General features: G+C 43.7%; 1 protein-coding gene across 2 annotated transcripts in view; it reads left to right on the forward strand.

Annotated features, from left to right (window-relative positions):
* The window catches only part of LOC119659308 (probable multidrug resistance-associated protein lethal(2)03659), a 42,263-nt gene that overhangs the window by 23,418 nt on the left and 3,019 nt on the right, over positions 1-15,826 (forward strand). For both annotated transcript variants that reach the window (XM_038067322.1, XM_038067321.1), the window contains exons 4-8: positions 2,595-2,757; positions 6,734-7,100; positions 7,159-7,576; positions 10,958-11,258; positions 11,311-12,132. In XM_038067322.1, coding sequence (XP_037923250.1) covers positions 2,595-2,757; positions 6,734-7,100; positions 7,159-7,576; positions 10,958-11,258; positions 11,311-12,132 — 2,071 coding nt within the window. The remainder of the gene's footprint in view (positions 1-2,594; positions 2,758-6,733; positions 7,101-7,158; positions 7,577-10,957; positions 11,259-11,310; positions 12,133-15,826) is intronic.

Genomic DNA, 15,826 nt, shown 5'->3' on the forward strand with positions numbered 1-15,826 from the left:
GGTGCCAAAAGCCTCTTTGCGAACATAGCGTGTCCGCCACATCCACACGGAAAAATGTTTCAGCTCCCAGGACGATATTCCGAATAGCTTGCACTCTTCCTTGACTGTTTTGCAACCCGTCTTAAGACATGTAAATTCAGAGGGCTATCCCCGTTCCCAAGGTACCAGTATACGTATAGTACCAGTAAGGTTTCTTAACCTAAGCAAATTCAGATGAGCCTTCGTGCAGATTCGGGTTTGATCGCCTATATAAGCCTCGAAGCATTCGCCTACTGCTTCACGGCCAGCAAACTAAAGTGAGTACAGCGTTTCCTGGTGCCACCTCGTGGAGGTTTTCCTCGGCCACTTGGTTTTGATTTGGCAGACAGGGTTGCTGCCGCGTCTTCCTCGTCACTACCTCAGAGCACCACGTTAATGTATATGAAATACTCGGAATGTTCAGGTGAGCGTACGACAGTCTAGCTCAATTTACACTGTTTAAAAAGCTGAATAAATTTGGAGACTTCGTTCATCAGAATTGACATGTGTCATATGAAGGTGGGAATAACCTCGGATTGAAAAAAACATTAAACAACTCCTAAAAATATTCAGTGTTGCTGTCGAGCACATTATCCGAAAGATGCCGAAAGATGGCAAAGCAACGTTGAATCAAGTTGAACTAGTATGAGAAAAAAATCATGAACCACCCCCAAAAGTGACACAATCAACTTCTGGAGGAATCGGCGGACCGGGTGAAATCACCTCTTTCTCGACCACCTGGTATATAATATTCACTCACATTTTACCGCTTATATTCGTATACCCATAATACTTGTAACTCTGCCGGTTTGAGAAGGAAAGCAGGGCAGAGTCATTATAGTCTGAATAGCCCTCGGGCGTCTCACGAAGTAGGTATGGCCTTTTGAAAGGGTCTTTAACATTAATCTACCACGTCATTTTATGGTGAGGATTAAGAACTCTGTCAAAGTACTCGCTGCTTGTCGTAAAATTTGACTTTTCCAATAGAGCATGAGTTCCAGCGTTACAGGCTAGATATTTTGGGGTTGAGTGAGGTTGGATTGTAGCACTGTGAGGAGTACTCCACTCCCTCTTGCGATACTGTGTTCTGGTACTCCGGGAAGCCTGGCGGGAATAAGCGTGAATTAATGTTTATGGTAACCTCTAGGCACGCCTTGGACCCTGACTACACCTTACTTAGATAGGTGATGAAGAACCACGGTTTTAGCGATCGTAACGATAATGATAGGAATTTCGTGACGATAATGATAGGAAGTTAATGAATTTCTGCAGATTCCACTGTCTCGTCATTTGTTGCTAACATTGGCCTCGAAAGGGATCATCATCTACTACATACTACTGGAGAGCTTCGACCCCCAAAGTTCAAAACTGAAAGAGCTATCTTCCTTCCTTGTATACCTGGGAATATTGGTGGTACTCAGGTTTCCGGTAACGTCCCTGACGGGCATTAAACATCTGGCTGATTGCAGAGTCTTGCAGGTGGATCGATGAACGCCAGATACAGATGCTCTTTGAATGGTCTTATGAAGGGTGTTAACCGTTGACTCCTAACTTCTAACGATGATGAGCAGCTAAAGAACTGGAAAGAACATTTCACAACGGTTCTTAACCGTAAGACGTCCGTAAACTCCGCTTCTTGTGGATGAGATGACTAGTCACCATAACATGCGGATACGGGTTGCGTTCTGTATCTGGACCCGAGACTGTAGACTCACCGGGAATGAGTTAAGATCTAAGCTTCACCTGCTCCTCATTGATTTCGAGAAGGCTTTCGACAGCGTGAATAGGGAGTGTATCTGAGGTGCCCAATGAGGGGGGGGGGGACATTCCAGTTTCTCTGGAAGCCAGCTGTTTATCAGGGTGACATATTAACGATATTAATTCTTCTTGTTATCGGCGACGTTCTTTATGCTGCCATGTCTCGAGGACGCGGTAGATTTCCATGGACTCTGCCATCTTTTATCAAACACCTTCACTGTGCTGATGATATCTGTTTACTCTCCAACCGACTCCCCATAACCAAATAGCTCTAGGTTTGAAAAGAGAAGCAAGTAGAGTTGCACTACAGATAAACACCAGCAAAACCAAGGATCTCTGTCGGACTATTCACCACACTGTTCCCATGTCCTTTAATGGGCAGAACATCGAAAGCGTCGATCTATTTGTATATCTAGGAAGCATGGTTTTTGGCGACGAACTGTGAACGAACCTACAGTATTAATTTATTAGTGTTCCTTGTGTAATTGCACCCCGCGTACTTCAGCTGAATCGTCATGGACGAGGGCATGACCAAGCGTAGTTTGTGTGCATAATTACTGCGTGGACTTTTCGCTACGTAACCTCTTACGAATTGATGAAAAGTTTACCCACCTGTCAACCAAGATGCCTAAGTATGCCTAATCTCGAAAAATGTATAATTGAATAAAATAGAAAAGCCTTGGCCTGACCTGGGAAAACTCAGAAAAACTCAAAATAGACACACTTCCCGATAAATCGACGATACTTTTACTGTATATGTTTCAATGGGATTCATTACTTTCATTTCTTAATTTATACTTTTCCTATATTTCACTTAGGTCACTTAGGAGATGCACTTTCTGCAGCTTGGGAACAAGAAGTTGGTAAGGATCGAAAAGACGATGAGAATGGGATGATGATTCTTAGAGCTATACTGAAGGTGTTCGGTGGTGAAATTACTATGTTAGGAGTAACAATATTTTGCCTGGAATTCTGTGTGAAGTAAGTTTGGATTTTTTTAATTTTTTTTAGATTATAATAGAAAAGGTAAGTTATAATAATAAGAGATCCTATAAACAAAACAACCTGACAAGCTGAACGCCTTCCCTTGTTCATCATTATCATCAACGCCGTAACAACCAGTATCCGGTCTAGGCCTGCCTTAATAACGAACTCCAGACATCCCGGTTTTGCGCCGAGGTCTACCAATTCGATAGTCGGCGTCCCGACCTACTCCATCGCTCCATGTCAGGCAGGGTCTGCCTCGTCTTCTTTTTCTACCATAGATATTACCCTTATAGACTTTCCGGGTTGGATCATCCTCATTCATACGGTTTAAGTAACCAGCCCACCACAACCTCATGTAGGCTACGGAATCCTCATGTAGAGGGCCAAAAATTATTCGAAGGATTCTTCTCTCGAATATGGCCAAACGTGCGTAATTTTTTTTGCTAAGAACCCAAGTCTCCCAGGAATACATAAGGACTGGCAAGATCATAGGCTTGTACAGTAAGAGCTCTGACCCTATGGTGAGATGTTTCGAGCGAAACAATTTTCGTAAGCTGAAATAGGCTCTGTTGGCTGCCAACAATCGTGCGCGGATTTCATCGTCATAGCTGTTAGTGGTTGTCATTTTCGACCCTAGATAGGAGAAATTATCAATGGTCTGAAATTTGTAGTCTCCTATATTTATTCTTTCCGTTTGACCCGTGCGGTTTGATGTTGTTGGTTAGTTGGTTTTCGGTGCTGATGTTGCCACCATATATTTTGTCTTGCCTTCATTGATGTGCAGCAACTACTGAGTTGGGTGGACTTAAAGACGATTGTACCCCTTGCATTTCAGGTCCAGGTTAAAGAGGACGCATCATTAAAGAGGTCACATCCCCTTCTCGTAGATCGTTGTTGATGTCGAATGGTCTTCAGAGTGATCCTGCTGCTTTTATCTGGCCTCGCACATTGGTCAGGGTTAGCCTAGTCAGTCTTATCAATTCTGTCGGGATACCAAATTCTCTCATGGCCGTGTACAGTTTTACCCTGGCTATGCTATCATAGGCGGCCTTAAAGTCGATGAAAAAATGGTGCAACTGATGTCCATATTCCAACAGTTTTTCCATCGCTTGCCGCACTGAGAAAATCTGATCTGTTGCTGACTTGCCTGGAGTAAAGCTTCTTTGGTATGGACCAATGATGTTGTGGGCGTATTGGGCTATCTGACCTACCAAAATAGCGGAGAATATCTTATAGATGCTACTCAGCAACTTAATGCCTCTATAATTGATGCACTGTGTAATATCCCCCTTTTAATATATGAGGCAGATAATGCCCCTTTGCCAATCGTCAGGCATTGATTCGCTGTCCCACACGTTGAGCATAAGTTGATGAACCATTTGATGTAATTAACCGCCTCCATATTTAACCAATTCCGCTGTAATTTCATCGGCTCCAGGTGACTTATGATTTTTAAGCCGATGAATTACACAGGCTGTTTCTTCTACACTTGATGGTCGCGGCAAATGCTGCGTCGCCTTCAGTTGGCGAGACCTTCAACTCGCCGCTGTTCATCAAAGTACTCAACCCATCGCTCCAATATGCCCATTCTGCCGAAAGTCAGATCAGTCTCAGCAGGATGAGCATAGAAGTGTGTAAGGCGTCATCCTGCTGACTTGTTGGTAAAACTTCCGCCTTCTTTGCATAGTGCGGTTTGTCCCTGTACTTTCCGAGTTCACAAACCTGTTGGTTCCTTTTTCCGTCTCTGAAGTCGCTTTTCCGTTCACTGGAGTTCGTGATAAGTCTCTGCCCGTGCCCGCGTTCTTTGAGAATGCAACATTACTCGGTATGCAGTATTCGTCCGTTCCGTTGTTATCTTACATTCATCGTCAAACCAGCCATTCGGACTATTTTTGCGACTGGGACCAAGTATGTTTGTGGTCGTTTTTATGATAACGTTCTTCAGGTGATTGTGAAGATCATTTGTTGATCCTTCATTTCCAGGATCTCTGTTGACTGCGGTTTTTGCGGCATCCATTTCCCTCTTATAGGTGTTGCGGAGGGCTGTGTTGTGGATGGCTTCAGTGTTAATTTTCACTTGATTGTCAGTGGGGAAACTAGGTGCTGTTGTTATTCAAGCTCGGAGCACCATGCCAACGAGATAGTGATTCGAGTCCATATTGGCCCCCTATATGTTCTGACTTTCATCAAGGCTGAGAGGTGGCGGTGTTCGCCCTGCACGTGGCGAATTTGGTTGAAAGTGGTCCCATCTGGAGAGGCCCATGTTTGTCTGTGGACCGCTTTCTGCGTAAACCAGGTATTTCCAACAACCATTTCGTGTGACACTGTTAATTAAACAATCCGCAGTCGGTTATCATTTGTATTTTGATCTAAGCTATGGGAGCCAACGTATCGCCTGAATACGGGTTCCGTCCATGTTTGGTTGTTAAAGTCCCCAAATACGATTTTGATATCATGTCTGGGCCAGGTTCGAGGGTTCGTTCTACTGCCTCGTAGAAAGTATCCTTCCCCGATTCTGCAGTCTCCTCTGTAGGGGCATGAACGTTGATGAGGCTTGTATTTCTAAATTTTCCTCGCCAGCGCAGAGTGCGTAGCCGTTTTCTTATATTTTCAAAGCCAATAACAGCAGGTTTCATTTTGTAGTTGACTAAGAAAGCTACTCCGGGCACATGGTTTACTGGATGGCCGCTGTAATACAGGGTAGGCCATTTAATGTGGGCCCATTTGTTTCTGAAAAAAAAAACGTGGAAAAAAAATTTTTTTGCTGTTCATATTAAAAATTATTTATTTTAGTTCAAGAAGATTTGTTCCAGCTGTTTTTTGAAAATGATACCTTTTAAATGTTTGCTTTTGGCCTTGATAGCCAAATATGCCGTTTTTTAGCGTTTTCCATCATTTTGGCCAATGTTTCGGCCAATGGAGTGGACTACTCCATGCTATAAATCGACTTGGACTGATGCTTCGAACGCGGTATGTCATTAGTCAATCTGACATTCCTGTCAAAAGTTACAGGATTGCCAGATATGCCACATTATGGCAAACTTATAGTAGTTCGAACTTAGCAATTTCGCGCGAATTTACTGCTTCCAAAGCCAAGCAAATAAGATGCTGACGTCATAATTAACAAGAATAATTGACATTCGAGTGAAATATTTAAATTCCATTCATGAAGAACCTACTTCTCCCCAGCCATTATTAAGGTTTTGTGTAAAATAAAACCTTATTAAAATCGATTCACCATCTGTCTGTCTGTCACACGTACTTTTCTCCAAAACGGCGCATCGGCCTTTGTCCTGTTCACAAGCGAGGTCGGCTCGTCGTGATCTATTTCGCCATTTTATTTTATCAAATGCTTGATTTGGATGCAATCGCGAGGCTTTTCAATCCCCATATAGCATATCAATCCAGCGTTGTTTCGGTCGGCCTTCTGGTCGTTTACCATCGACTTTGATGTTCAAACCAATCTTGGCTAGTGAATTTCCGTTAGCGCGAATTAGGTAACAATACCATCCAAGACGCCTCTCTCGTAGTTTTTCCACGATCGGTTCAACCCCATATCGATCGCAGATATCCCCATTTCGGATGTGATCAAAACGTGTCACGCCACTAGTCCAATGCAACATCTTCGTCTCCATTACCGCAAGACGCCATTCATTGTCTTTTATAGTCGGCCAACACTCAAAACCATAGAGAGCGACAGGAGAGATGATATTGCGGCAAATTTTAGATTTGAGACGTTCGTTGAGTAAATGTAAATGTCTCGAGTCAATGCTATCAGCCAATGGAGAACTGCGTTATGGTACTCACATAGGAAACACATAACCTTTTATACCTGAAGCATCAACTTTCCAGATTTCCGACTTGTTCATCATATTTTTATCTTTCTGCTCTCTTTTATAGCACTACTATTTTCCCATAGAAGAGAAGTTAGTTATTAAACAAGTACAATCAAAACAACTTCTAATTTCAGAGTCACTCAGCCCCTGTTTTTGGGAAGCCTCGTTGCGTTTTATTCGAGAAAATCTGGTAGCATTTCGGACGCATACTTATATGCTGGAGCAGTTGTCATGTGCAGCGCAATTAACGTTTTGGTATATCATTCATACATGCTGAACCAAAGGCATTGTGGGATGAAGCTACGGATTGCATTGATAAGTATGATCTACAGGAAAGCTCTACGTTTGACCACAACTGCATTGGGAAATTCAACGACAGGCCAAATCGTGAACCTCCTCTCAAACGATGTTGGCAAAATGGATTTATCTACGATATTTCTCCATTACTTATGGCTCGGACCACTGGAAACAATTGTGATTACATACTTCATGTATCAGCAGGTAAACAAGATGGAAGCATCGTGTGAATACTTTCTAGGAAAACATTAATCTATTATAGATTGGAAGCTCGGCTTTTGTTGGCGTTGCTTTTCTCGTACTATTCATCCCGCTGCAAGGTTATCTGGGAAAAAAAACTTCGATATTACGAGAAAAGACTGCAGTCAGGACGGATGAGAGAATTCGATTTATGAATGAGATTATCAAAGGAATACAAGTTATTAAAATGTACACTTGGGAGAAACCGTTTGGTCTGCTGGTGGCGAAGGCTCGAAAACGAGAGATAAAGATGGTTCGCTACGGCACTTACATTATTGGAATAATAATCTCATTTATGATGTTCGTAACAAGGTTCTCGATTTTCTCGAGTCTTGTGGCGTATGCTCTTCTAGGACAAGTTCTAACAGCTGAGAAGGCATTCGTTATAACAGCTTACTGCAATGTTCTGCGAAATGCTATGACAGATTTTTTCCCAAAAGGTTCGTAAATGTTATATGTATTTCGTCTATTATATCTATGCATGTATTATGCAAATTTAAAACGATGCGGTCACATCGCTTCCTTTTATTGGATTGCTTAGCATAGGATCATACCCGAATTTGTAAGGGACTCATCTAAAGTGGCTCTTGCCGTGAAACCTTACCGGAGGTTATCTGGTACCATGGGTACTGAAATGGCCTGCTGAGAGCATAAGTTCCGGGAGAATTCCTGGAGCATGCGCTCTTGGCCCGGTTATTTGCGATTGGCAGATGTGAGAATTTTATGGTAGTTGTGCCCATATCGCGGGCAGAACTTCTTTGGGCGTCGTACCTCTTAGCTGTGAGAGAGATGTTAGATAGGCCCCGCAACCACTAATATGAATGCTGAGCCTGCAGCCAGTATAAACCTGTACCGTAATTTCTCTTGAACCGCCTACTTTTTTCGGAACAAGAAGAACCCGAACATGACCGCTCCTCAGCATTTCTTTGACAATGTTGTCTGCAGGGAGCTCCCTTGTATTTGCATTGAGTTGTAGGTGAATTCTACTCCACTTTCCACAAGAAAAAAATGTCTGATCGGTGCCGTCCACAACTCATTGCAGAATACACAGCTCCATACCCACTTGGAAACTAGGCAAGGAGAATAGTCCCGATTCAGCCACGTCTCTAAATTTCTAAGGAACCGTGCAATTTATCTGAGGAAGGACAACGGGAATCACTTCCACGACCACCATCCTGACCAACTCAGAAGCAATAAGATTGGAAAATCCCCACCGTAAAGCTCCCATCCCTGTATTTTCGCAAGGCGCTTACGATACACCTCCTTGCCAAGAACACCAGACGTGCCGCAAAACAACAGATTGCGTTGTACTTATTAGAAAACGTCGCTTGCTAGATGCAGGATCTTCAATGTTTGCCATTAGTGGCCGAAACGTCAGACGCACCCTAAAAAAATCCCCGGCAGCACCCTCCGCTTCAGCGAGTCTCCTTCTGATGACCTCTTCGAGCACTTTCCTGGCCGAGTCAAGTATAAAAAGTAGTAGTAGTAGGCACCTCAGACTCCCCTTCCTCTTTGCTAATAAGCGCAAGCCTCGCCAACTTCCAACGTTCACTTTCAAATAAACAATGAATGCGTCGAGCAATAGGTTTAGCCAATGATAAAACACCAGTTTACATCAGTTTACATACCTTTGCCGGGATACTATCGGATCCCAGCGTCTTCTTTTCATAGAGGCCTTTTTCAATTCTTTAATTTAGAAAAGTGAGCATCCGCGGTATCTTCCACGTTGCTATCATCAAAGCATTGCTATCATCAATACGGTCCATCTGTTTGGCATTAAGTGGACAAGGTTTCGAGCTACCAGTTTACAGCCGAGTCCCCATGGATCCTCATGCACTTCGTCAACTAGATCCTGCCAGCAACGAGCTTTACTTTTGTTTATCGTGCCGAGGACTCTTCTTTAAGCTGATCTGTACTGCATGCCTCCTCCTGGTCAATCAAACATTGTCTCAACCGGCGGAACTTATGACATACTTCCCGGAGCTCGGCAATTTCCATCGTATACCAATAATTAGAAGCTTTACCATGTCTGGGTGCTCTCCGAGTATGAAAGCCACGCATAACTGAATTAATTACTGTGTCAACTGCAGCGCCACTATTTCCCGCAGTGTCCTCCAGAAAGACTCTCCCTATTCCACGAGCTTCGACAAATCTCCCACGATGCTTCACGCACAAGGCGAATAGTGGGTTAGTGCACATCTAGAGGTAGCGCCAACCACATTGAACACGATGTATTGATGGTCGTATGCCGAGAAGCATTTCAGAACTCGCCACCCATAGACCGGGCGAGGCATGCCCCATTCGAGCACCCTGGCTTTGAAGTCACCCCAAGCAGGATGCGCCATTCCGTGTCGAAGACAACGTCCTCCAGAGGATCAAGCCTGCGTCGAAAGCCCGCCATCGTCTCATTCTATGTCAAATAGACACTGAAATCATAAATTCAGACAAAGCCATCCCCTCGGCTTTGAGCAATATCCCTAAGGCAGGTGCCGTGCCGAACCCCCGGTTGCGGGTCAAAATAACATGAGCGATAAGCAAATACCTGGCCCCTTCAACTAGATGGCAAGTACGAGTACATGTTATACCGACCAGATTTATGGTTCCCATTGAAATCTGCATGGCATATAGGACGCCAATCAAAACTACGTGCTCCATTTTGGCACATTTAGTAGCGTTGTATGCCGCACACATCGCAGATACCATCCCAGCTCATGCTGTCTAAAGCTTTCTAAAAATCAACGAAGAGCAAGTGAAGCAAATTGATGAAAACCTCACGTTGTTCCATAAGGATCCGAAGGGTGTTAATATGGTCACTACAGTACAATCTAGAAATACTTACCTTGTTCTTTGATACATTTTAGTTGGTGCACGCAAATACCTCTACAGTTGCCACGATCATCCCCTTCCATTCACTTTGTAGGAAAAGCAAGCGTTAAGCTCCATTTCAGCTCATTGATGGCATGAATGCTGGTAGTTTTATTCCGAGACATACTTTGTATCTGGATGTTGCAGTCACTAGCCATGCCATCCATGAGAGGTAGAATTTCATCGATTGAGATTCGTGGGGAAGCGGTTCTTCCAATATTTAAGTTAGTCATTACTGTAGATGAGATGGTTGACAAAAAGAGCCAGGCACATGGCCAGCATCCTCAGTCGCGCTAGGAAATAGAACATACTTGGTTATCACTATTCTCTGGAGGACCCTTTGGGACAACTGCCGTCTGATCAGCGAAATAGTAATTCCACAGTCTAAAGACAGCTAGATCATGCAAGCGATTTTTATTGTTTGATATTACGCTATAAATCCAAAACCTATCACAAATCGTTCATTATCTCTTTAGCTCTGGTTCCGAGTGTTGGACAACACACAACGACCCAGCCAGCCAGGGTTTGCCTCGTCTTCTTTTTCTACCATAAATATTGCCCTTATAGACTTTCCGGGCTGGATCATCCTCATCTATACGGATTAAGTGACCACCGTTACCTGTTGGGCCGGATTTTATCCACAATTTGACGGTCATGGTATCGCTCATAGATTTCGTCGTTATGTAGGTTACGAAATCGTCCATCCTCATGTAGGGGGCCCAGGAAAAAGTGATCCGTGATGCTGTACGATCCTCTTTAAGTCCACCCAACTACTGACCTATGCTGACGATATCGACATTATAAGAAGAACAACCCCTTTTAAGGATATCGAATTGGTGGGCCTCTTTGCAAAACCGGGATGTCTGGAGTTCCTTATTAAGACAGGCCTAGACCGGATACCGGTTGTTGCGCCTTTCTGCTTTGCTATGTTGTATCGCTTGTTGTTAACATTGCAGGAATCTCGACTCTTGCCGAAACACTTATTTCCTTTAAAAGGATTCAGAAGTACATGCTGTATTCCGAAACCGAACTCGAAGCTGATGAGAAACAAGCGAAATACAAAGCAAAAGTGGTAGAACTTAAAGAGATAAAATCTAAAAAACAACCTGAGGAAAATCAAATATCTTTGGAGTTAGCGAATGTAAAAGCTAAATGGGATCCTAAACATTCTGACTACACTCTCAGTGAAATCTCCTTCCAAGTGAAATCTGGAGAGTTGGTTGCTATCATTGGACCAGTTGGTGCCGGGAAATCTAGGTATTCTTTGGATTTATGGTTCACTATCACAGTCTTCATTTTGGAGTTTAAGTATTTTTCAGGCAATTTTAGGAGAGCTTCCTATTGAATCAGGTAGTATTCACACATATGATTCGATATCATACGCATCTCAGGAGCCATGGCTTTTTGGCAGTACCATTCAACAGAACATACTTTTCGGTGAAGCCATGGACCGGAATCGATATGAAGCTGTTATCGAGAAATGTGCTTTAGACCGAGACCTCATATTACTACCAGCAGGGGACCAAACAATCGTTGGTGACAGAGGAGCATCCCTTTCAGGAGGACAGAAAGCCCGAATTAGTTTAGCTCGCGCAGTTTATCGTCAGAGCGGAATTTATCTTCTTGATGATCCTCTGAGTGCTGTAGATACTAATGTCGGAAAGCATCTTTTCAATCAGTGCATCCGAGGTTTGTTAAAGGAAAAAGCAGTCATCTTGATTACGCATCAACTTCAATATCTGCAACAAGCTGATAGGATCATTATAATAGACCATGGTAAAATAAGTGCTACCGGAACCTATGAAGAATTGCAACTATCTAAAGTGAACTTTGCGCAATTGCTATGTAGTCCTGAAGAAGATGCTATGGAAGAAGTCAACAATCCTGCGAAGGAAATGACTGTTGTTCGGAAGGAAGCCCATATTGGGACCAAAAAAGCTAATGGAGCGGAAACTGGACCAGACACACGAATGTTGGTTAAGGAGACACAGAAGACTGGATCGATAGGGTTTCAATTGTACATTAAATATTTCAAATCTGGAGGTGGAGTTGCTGTTTTTTGCACAGTTATGTTTTTCTGCATTGCAGCTCAAGTACTGGCTTCAGGAAGTGATTATTTCCTCGCATATTGGTGAGTATTTAAAACACATAAATGTATACTCAAGAGGAAGTTATTGGTCAGGGGGGGATTATCCCGATTATCCCGTGCGTCGGATTCGAGGAATCGACTTTTTCTTGACGTCAGTTGTATTTAGATAATGTGTAAAATATTTTGGCGAAGTGATTTTTCTATATTCGTAGTCGTGCGGAAATTACAGTGTGAAACAGGTAAAATGTCGTGTGTCAGGTTGACGTCGACCGTCGTAATGAAGTGCGAATTTACATGTCCGAATGACTTCGCTAAAAGAGCGAAAATTCAGTTCATATGTTTTTTAAGAAACCGAAGGTTCATTGACTAGCTATAACAGATTAATGATCAGTTAAGATTTTGTGGCTAAAAATCACATTTTACTTTTTAAATGCGTTTTTCTCGAAATTGCATGTTGAAAATCTGCAACCACTATAGCCCAAAATCTATCCAACGAAATTCAAAAATTCAGTTTTATTCAGTTTCAATCTGAGATGGTCTTGCATGAGGCGATGATTGGATTTTTGGACAAGTTGCGCTGGATGAGGAATTGTAAGAGTTCGCTTGCTTAACCACACTTCGAACTTTACTTTTCGGATCGTGGTAGAGCAGTTAAACCCGGCGCACGTATTCCTCTGGTACTAGGTGTTGTTGTAGTGCATATCAGATGAGTTCGTGTAGCACACGGTCAAACGCTTTCTCTAGATCCAGAAATGCACGTCTGCAGGTCTCACGGTGTTCCTCCATGAGTAATCGCGCAGTGTGTATTGCATTAGTAGTTCCGCAGTTGTAATTCTTGGCAAACCCAGCTTTATTCACGGTTGTCTGAACAAGTTTACGAATACGGTTGTCAAGAATGCGTTCAAAACTCTTCATGGTATGGGACAGAAACCGGGACGGACGGTAATTTGAACGTTCTGCTGGACTACCTTCCTTTTTCCATATTGGAACTGTGATACTTTCTTGCCAGTCAGATGGTGTTCTACCTTCCCCAATAACCCGATTGAAGAATTCGCTGAGCCAAATTGTTGGGTCCTAGCTCTTCACTTTCCAAAGCTCAAATACGATGTCGTCAGACCCTGTTGGTTTCCTCGGTTTCATTCGTTTTGTTACTGCCTCGATTTCAGTGACACTGAGAGTTACGCCTCTGGTGATTAACGCGAGCACCTGCCCAGTGGACCTAGTCCCTCGGTCCTCTTACGACTCGGTTTGATTTCGTGACCACAATCAGAGCCCTGCTGAGATAAGCACAGCGGTACACTGAGTGCATGGCTTAGCATTCATACTGGTGGATATAGGCCCTACCTAAATCTCTACCGAAGTATGGAGTACGGCACCCGTGTTGAAACGTAACACCACATCTGAAGCCCGAAGGTCTCTGTTTCCTTGAACGCAGTCACAATCTTCACTAGGACAACAATGGAACTGAACGCACATACGACAGAAATTCTCCAGAAGTATGTGAATTCGAGGGCTATGCCGATTCCCATGGTACTAGTATACCCCTGGTAAAGTTACGTGACCTACTGCCACTTTAGATGAGTCCCTGTGCAAACTCTGACCGCCCTAATTAGGCCTTTGGAGCATCCGTCTAATGTATCACGACTGGCAAACTAAAGTGATACAGCGTCTCCCGGTACGACCACTATGGAGGTTCTTCTCGACCACTTGATTTTAGTTTGGCCGACAGACTTGCCGCTCCGTTTTCCTCACCGCCACCTCTGAGCACCCAGTGACACTAACAGGTGGAATTCCTCTAAATGTCAGCAATGTTTGTAGAAGTGGATGATGGACAAATTCTTCAGTTGAAATTTGCTCGAAATATTCTCGCCGTCGCGGCTCATCGATTGATAAGCAAAGTACCGTCCTTGCTATTAATGCAACAGAAGTGTTCGATATTCCGCGTGCGTTCATGTCGGCTTTTAACAAGTCGATACAGACCTCTTTTACCATTCCGAGTGACCAGTTTACTGAATAAATCTTTGTAATAGACCGTTCAGGTGGCAGTGATCGCTTTCTTAGCTTCCCGGTTTGCAATTTTGTAAATTTGCCAATTGGTCAGGGTTTTATCGTTGAGAAACTTGTGATAGAGGTGTTTCTTTTCACGACCCTTGATTTCAACATCGTCATTCCAAAGAAAGATTACTTTGGATGATAAGCCACTTACCTGACTTCGTTTCTCCTCACGAAATCGCCACCATTTAATGGATGGCGGACTAGTGCGTTCCTCACGATATTTTATCGGTGGCTTGATTGGCAAGACGGCAATCAACGGTCAACGTTGAGGTGCTATGGTCTCATAGGAAACGGATCTGTAGTCAGTGCCGGTGGTAAAATGTCGAAGTCTTATGAGCTTTATTATTATTTATTTATTGCCCTTGGATCTCTCTTAGACAGCGGCTATTCTCCGCTTCCTACTGTTGGCCCTCGTCATCAGACCTGCACTTTCCTTCCTTCTCACATTTTCTTGTCAGGTGCTCTTTTTCGCCTCACCCTCTGCATCAGGTTTATTGAACTTGCTGCCGCGCAATCGAGCTTGACCATACCCCAGATATCTTACGCAGGTAGCGGGAGACACTTTCTTGACTTTGCCAGCCTTCAGCAACTTCCACCGAAAATTGCTTACGTTGGCTAAATTGAGTTGGTTGCCCCTGCCGGCGAAACTGAATTAAAAAAGTGAGTATTTGTCCAAAAAAGAGAGGCTCTGCGCTAGAATATAGGAGGCAGTTACTAATCGGACATGCTAATCACCATCAAGCTGGTGGACTCAGGTGCGCGTGCCCGCGTTCTTCGAGAATGCAACATTACTCGGTATGCCGTATTCCTCTGTCCCGTTGCAAGCTTACATTCATCGTCAAATCAGCCGTTCTGACTCTTTTTGCGGCTGGGGTCAAGTATGTTTGTGGCCGTATTTATGATAACGTTCTTCAGGTGATTGCGAAGATCATTTGTTGATCCTTCATTTTCAGGATCTCTGTTGACTGTGGTTATTGCGACATCCATTTCCCTCTTATAGGTGTTGCGGGGGCTGTGTTGTAAATGGTTTCAGTGTTAATTCTCACCTGATTGTCAGTGGGGAAACTAGGCGCTGTTGTTATTCAAGCTCGGAGCACCATGCCAACAAGATAGTGATTCGAGTCCATATTGGCCCCTTAGATGTTCTGACATTCATGAAGGCTGAGAGGTGGCGGTGTTCGATCAGCACGTGGTCAATTTGGTTGAAAGTGGTCACGTCTGGAGAGGCCCATGTTTGTTGGCGGACCGCTTTCTGCGCAAACCAGGTACTTTCAACAACCATTTCGTGTGACACTGCTAATTGAATAATGCGCAGTCCGTTGTCATTTGTATTTTGATGTAAGCTATGGGAGCCAACGTATCGCCTGAATACGGGCTCCGTCCCTACTTGGCTGTTAAAATCCCCCAAGTACGATTCTGATATCATATCTGGGACAGGCTCGAGGGTTGGTTCTACTGCTTCGTAGAAGGTATCCTTCTCCGACTCTGCAGTCTCCTCTGTATGAGCGTGAACGTTAATGAGGCTTATATTTCTAAATTCGCCTCGTAAGCGCAGACTGTATAGTCGTCGTGCATAGTATTTGGCTGACTAAGAAACCTACTCCGAGCATATGGTTTTCTGGATGGCCGCGATGATATATGGCGTAGCGACTCTTCTCCAGGAAACCGGTCCCCGTCCAAT

Source organism: Hermetia illucens, chromosome 6 (genome assembly GCF_905115235.1).
Source record: "Hermetia illucens chromosome 6, iHerIll2.2.curated.20191125, whole genome shotgun sequence".
Lineage (NCBI taxonomy): Eukaryota > Metazoa > Arthropoda > Insecta > Diptera > Stratiomyidae > Hermetia > Hermetia illucens.